This window comes from Arachis duranensis, chromosome 3 (assembly GCF_000817695.3).
Source record: "Arachis duranensis cultivar V14167 chromosome 3, aradu.V14167.gnm2.J7QH, whole genome shotgun sequence".
Lineage (NCBI taxonomy): Eukaryota > Viridiplantae > Streptophyta > Magnoliopsida > Fabales > Fabaceae > Arachis > Arachis duranensis.
In genome coordinates this window covers 119,564,200-119,569,958 of record NC_029774.3, presented here as the reverse complement: position 1 = coordinate 119,569,958, position 5,759 = coordinate 119,564,200, and the positions used below count along the sequence as shown (strand labels likewise).

At 32.4% G+C, this 5,759-nt stretch overlaps 1 protein-coding gene across 3 annotated transcripts; it reads left to right on the top strand.

Moving 5' to 3' along the window:
* Positions 1–953: 953 nt before the first annotated feature.
* On the top strand, positions 954–5,420 carry LOC107480674 (mitochondrial inner membrane protein OXA1-like). 3 transcript variants are annotated; one of them, XR_008007009.1, is made up of 10 exons: positions 958–1,671; positions 1,927–2,017; positions 2,348–2,395; positions 2,847–2,905; positions 3,160–3,235; positions 3,339–3,470; positions 3,716–3,829; positions 4,578–4,632; positions 4,969–5,253; positions 5,342–5,420. XR_008007009.1 is itself a non-coding variant. In XM_052258906.1 (9 exons), the coding sequence occupies exons 1-9, from the start codon at positions 1,205–1,207 to the stop codon at positions 5,058–5,060; spliced, it is 1,134 nt and encodes a 377-aa protein (XP_052114866.1). In that variant the 5' UTR covers positions 958–1,204; the 3' UTR covers positions 5,061–5,420. The 3 variants fall into 3 exon arrangements, 2 of the variants coding, with proteins under 2 accessions (XP_020994644.1, XP_052114866.1); XM_052258906.1 differs by having other exon boundaries at positions 4,969–5,420; XM_021138985.2 differs by lacking the exon at positions 3,716–3,829 and having other exon boundaries at positions 954–1,671; positions 4,969–5,420.
* Positions 5,421–5,759: the final 339 nt, after the last annotated feature.

Below are 5,759 nucleotides of genomic sequence, written 5' to 3'. Positions count from 1 at the left end.
TATAAAAAAAATCTTACTAGTTGTGAGACAAATACTTATAAAACCCCTTTTTAACTAAATGTAAGCTTTTACGTTAATATAAAAGTATTTTTTTAGGATAAATTACATGAATAAATTAATGAAAGCTCAAAATTACACAAATCAATTAAATATAAAAATGGTTCATAATCAACCAGAAATATATATCTATATAATTTAAATTAGGTCAATTTGAATTTCATCTTCATTTAATTCGAATCACCTAATTCGAACTACAAACACACGCACACATCCACTAATTCGAATCAATCTGGATGATTCAAATTACACACACGTATACAATGTAATTCGAATTTGTTGATTCGAATTACTCATGAGTTAATTCTGCTCATTCTTTTATTAAAAATTAATAATTTATTAAAAATTAATAATTTATTAAAAATTTAATAATTTAAAAATTAAAAAATATATATTTTATTTCATACATTAAAAAAGTTAACAAAATATTTAATTACGAGACTTCTTTAAAATATTAATGAGCTATTAATTCGAATATCATACAATACTCTTTTGTCCATTTTTAATAACTTATGAATATTTTTAATAAATTTATTTAAATTATATGACAAAAAAATATTTTATTCTATACAAAATAATTAAAATATGACTTAAAAGATGTTAGGAGTATTATAAAAATTTGTAATATTTTAAACATTTAGAATATTAAAAAAATACTCTACATAGTTAATAATAATTTAAAAATTAAAAAAAATATATATTATTATATATTTACCTAAATTATTAAAATATTACAAACTTTTACAGTACTCATAACATTTTTTAAACTATTTTTTTAAAATTGTTTTACACAGAAAATGCTTAAATGGGTTTAAAATGGCTTAAAATTCCTTTATTCTATGCATAACATTTTTTTAAGTAAAATTAAAAAGAAAACCCTCCAAAATATGAAACGACAGCGTTTTTGAGCTGGAGAAAAAAACGCTGAGCTACCACTACCAGTAAACAGCAGTCCAGCAGCAGGCTCTTCCACCCCGCAGCTGCACTGATCCACCGTACTCAAATTCAAGGCAACGCCGTAACGCCACCATCCACCGATCACGTTTCATGCCAAACATATCAAAATTCCTGCGTTCTGAATTGCTCAATTTCGTTCTACGCATTTTCATGCTTTAACCTAATTCTCACCTCCTTTCAGTTCTCACCAATGGCTTATCGACGCTACCTCCTGCGAAGAACCAACCTCTCAAACTGCAACTTCCACCCTTCTTTCAGCTACGTTCTCCACCACACCATCGACGAACCCAACCAACGGCAACACGAAAAACCGGTTCCAGCGGCAATAACTAGTTTGATCCAAGCGCGTTCCTTCGGGAGCTTCCTCAATGGAACAACGGGGTTCGGTGCTTCTTCTAAACGAAGAACGATTTTCAATAACACGTTTTCTGGATATAGTTTGTGCCGATACATGTCTACGTTGAATGATGATTCCGATAAGATCAATTTCGGGATCGACGTGGCAGATGTGCTCGCCGAAACGACCATTGATACCGTAGCTTCTCAGGCTGGTTCCGTCGTCGACGAAGTTGCGATTGCCGCCGCTGATTCTCTTTTACCGGTGAAGATGGTGCAGTATGCCATCGACTATGTGCATTCCTTCACTGGCATGAACTGGTGAGTGTAAAACATTATTGCTGAGTTCTGAGAAAATTTGTAGTTTTTCATCGTTAAGAATTGGTTAATTGTGTATTTGAAGTTGCCATTATGTGGAATTTTTTTAACTTTTGCCAGAATTAAAGGTTTATTTGTAATTTAGGGTTCTTGAGATTTTCTTAGCAAGATTGTTCTTTTATCATTTCATTGTTACTAGATAGATGTTACGGAATTCAGTTCTCCAATGGGTTCTCTTTTCCTCTTTCTTCTTTTCAGGTGGGCAGCCATAGTTATGACAACCTTCTTGGTTCGAATCGCAACAATTCCATCCTTAGTAAATCAACTTAAGGCTAATTCCAGATTCCGTGTACGTTGTGCTGCTCATAGCTTCTTTCATTCATCTTTATTTCTTGGTTAAAATAATGGCCATCTATGTCCTCTTTGGAATAAATTTGATTTAAACAGTTGGAGGGAAGGAGGTTTCAGCTTCCCTTTTCTTCTCTTTACTCCTCATAAGATCCCTCCTCACATGGGTTTGAGGATTAATTAATTCCCTTGCTTCCCACAGTTTGTTTTTGGGTGCATTCAGAATAATCCCTGCAGCTATTGTAGTTGTTAATTTGTTATATCAAAATTAGCTTTCTCCTTGCTCTGATCAACTGCGTTGCTAGGCTTACCAATTTCATTTCTGATGCAGGTATTGAGGCTTAAAGTAGATGAAATAAAGGCACAGATGGAAGACAAGGTAATGGTCGATTTTTTGAGATATGCAAGTGTGTTAAAGTTAATGAAACCTCACAGTTCCATTGCTTTTTATCTCCAAATATTTGTTTGAATCAATAGACTTTCTGAAGACTGATTTAGTTCAATTATTAAGTATCTGTCCTGGGGTTCTGTCATTTTTTTGTTTTTGAGCGCTACTTTGTCAATCAAAACAAACAACTCTGCATAACTAGACTCTTTTTCTCCATCTACCACTATTTGAAGTGTTTTGTATAAGAGGTCATAAAGGACTAAAATAGTGTAGAAAGAATGGGAACAAAGGATGGAAATGAGCAATAAGGTCGTTCTTTTGGATTGGAATCCGACCATCATTCAGCCTTTGAAATGGAATTGGACCATAGAAACAATTTTGGTTGTGATTGCCATAACATTTCTCTTTTTGATAAAAAGAGTAATTGCAATAATGATTTCAGGAATCGGATCCTGCAGCTGTTGCGGAAGGTCAGAAACAAATTGCGAAGCTATGTAAAGAGTAAGTGTATCATTGGTTTGCTTGCAGATAAGTATATGTTTTAAAACTTTCTTTGTTTTCTATTTTTTCCATCCCTCTCTCCAGAATGTAAGTTGGACTAGTTACTATTAATATTTAAGAACTTCTTTGAACATATAAACTAGCAAGCACAACTGCTGGACTGCAGTATATATCAAGAGCCCAACTAGTAAATTAAACTTCTTAGATCTTCTGTTTCCCTTTATATCCTTTTTTCTTTGATTCTAATAATGCAGATTTGGTGCGAGTCGATTTCCATCATTGCAGGGGTTCTTTGTTCAAGCTTCTATCTTGATCAGCTTCTTCTGTGCAGTAAGTTGAATTTAAATTTGATATTCTCCCTAATTATAAGAGTCTGAGGATTCAGGATCCTTAATATTTTTCTATTGATTCACATTATCTTGTTTAATGACAGATATCAAACATGGCAGAAAAAATGCCATCATTCAAGCATGGTGGAGCCTACTGGTTTACTGATCTCACAACTCCAGATTCCTTATACATTTTTCCTGTTTTGACTGCATTGTCATTCTTGGTAATAGTAGAGGTCAGCATCCTGTTTTCAGAGCTTCTCTTTCAACTTTTATTTCTGTTGTCTTTCTTTGTTGCTTCTTGAATTCTTGTCAATATTTGTTTTAGATTTCTGTTTTAAGTTCTATGCCATCAATTCACTTTAAGACCAGTTACTTAATAAGTCACGAGAAACGTAGTTTTGAAGTTACCAAGAGTGTTGTTATTTGTTTGATTCCGGTTCATATTGTATTGCTTTTATACTTTTATCCTGTTCCTCAGCATAATGTTCAAGAAGCCTCTTATGGTACGGTTGTGGAGAGCAGTACTACCATGAAAAATCTCTCTAGGGCTGTTTCTGTTCTTGTAGTCCCTTGTGCCATGGAACTTCCAAAGGTAAACTTTTTTGGCTTGGCTCTTTTTTGAAGGAATTATGTCCCTATGCCGCCACACATCTGTGTGTTTGAGATAATTTATTATATGAACTTGGAAAGAGCCCTAGAGACTATCAACTTTGTTAGTGTGACAGAAGATCAATCGAAAGTTTTTTTTTGGCAAATGGTACTAGTGGTCTCTATTTTTATTATTATTATTGTTATTGTTATTGTTATTATCAGACCCTTTTTCAAATGGCACTTCACACTTACTTTGATAGAATTATAAATAATCTTTTTAGCGTCTCATCCTTTGTACTTCTTAATGAGTACCTTTTTATTGAAAATGTCCTAATAATTTGAAAATTAATATAATTATTGAATGTTTGAAACTTACTAGGAAACATGAAAAAATGTTCTCTTGACTCAAAAGTCAAAACAAAGCAAAGTAAGATTGTATTCTAGTTATTAAAATACTTTAAAAGGGGAAAAAAGCTACTATTCTATTTTCTATACCAACAAGAGATTTTTCATAATTATGAACAGAAATATTGTAATTACTGTTGAGTTTAAGGGCCTTTTTTTAAGAGAATGTTTTAGGGTATCTTCAGTGAAGCAAAAAGTTTAGCAACGGCTTATGCCATGCATGTTTATGTATAATATAGACATGGATAGGTAATAGATTATTGATTATCATTTTACTTATGAATTCTATGTATGATTTGTTTGTAGTTTTTCTTTAATATCAGATCGTGTTTCTACTTGTGCAGGCTATATTATGTTTCTGGCTTACATCAAATTTGTTTTTAATTATTTATGGACTTGGTAAGTCATTTCAAAATTTCCTTTATAATATTAATTCTCTCTTTTCCTTTATTCACCACCTCATTGGCAGAAGTTGGATTTTCCTCATGAAATACATATTGCTTAGGGTATTGATTCCACTGTGTGATTCATATTGCATTTAGACACTGTAGAATGATACTGGTGTATCAAGAAGTGAACCGATTTCATCAGCATCTTGGTATGGTGGTTAATTGGTTATCTTCCCATGATAGTCTAAAACCCTCCAAGACGAACTTCTAGTATATGGTCTTATTATTCATTTATTTTATTATTTGTTATTTTCTAATCCTTTTGTTCTCTTTTGGAACTTTACAGTTATTAGCCTTCCCAGCGTAAAGAAAAGTTTAGGTATTCCTGTAATAGTCATGGATTCAGCACCTGCCGATGCTCCGAAATCCCAGCGCTAAAACAAGCTGCATCAGCGACATATTTGAAAGATCATTTACCGGTAGAACATCAAAACATTCAAATAAAAGGGATTTTTCTTCTGTATCCATCAGTCAAAGGCTTAAGAGTCAGAAGCTTAGAGAATTAATGCAAGAGAAAGGAAGAAAGTAAAAACAAGAGGTGATGAAAATCTATGCACCATTTTATCATCAAGTGAGCAAAATTTTCTTCTTCGAAGAATGAAGTTTTTTTTAGGCGAAGTTATATTAGGTGAGATTAATCCAAAATTTCTAATTGGCAGGGAAGTTGGAAGTTTGCTTAATGAATATCTGTACAGAATACACACTATTTATGGGTAATCTAAGTTCTCTTTTGTAAAACTTTGATGTTGCCCGAATGCCCGTAAAATAAGCGATGGCTCGAATGCAAATGCGCGTTACTATAGTTTTTGAGATATTTAAATTAACGGTTCGCTACGTTACCAACAGCATATCTGCTAATTTCTACCAACTCTTATTTATAATTGTGTGTTTGTAGATGTGTCTAATAAAAATATCTTTTTTATAATTGTATTTAATAGAAGTGTTTTTATAGATATATTTTCTGGATGTGTTTCTTTATATATGTATTTAAAATATATTAATTATTAGACACATCTACGAACACACTTCCATGAAACACAAATATAAATAAGAGTTAGCAGAAGTTGGCAGATAGTA

Bases quoted from the DNA above. Each gene is read 5' to 3' on its own strand.
- LOC107480674 (XM_052258906.1), top strand. From the start codon at position 1,205: ATGGCTTATCGACGCTACCTCCTGCGAAGAACCAACCTCTCAAACTGC. The intron at 3,236-3,338 runs GTAAGTTGAATT...GTTTAATGACAG, and splicing joins TGATCAGCTTCTTCTGTGCA to ATATCAAACATGGCAGAAAA. The intron at 3,830-4,577 runs GTAAACTTTTTT...CTACTTGTGCAG, and splicing joins GTGCCATGGAACTTCCAAAG to GCTATATTATGTTTCTGGCT.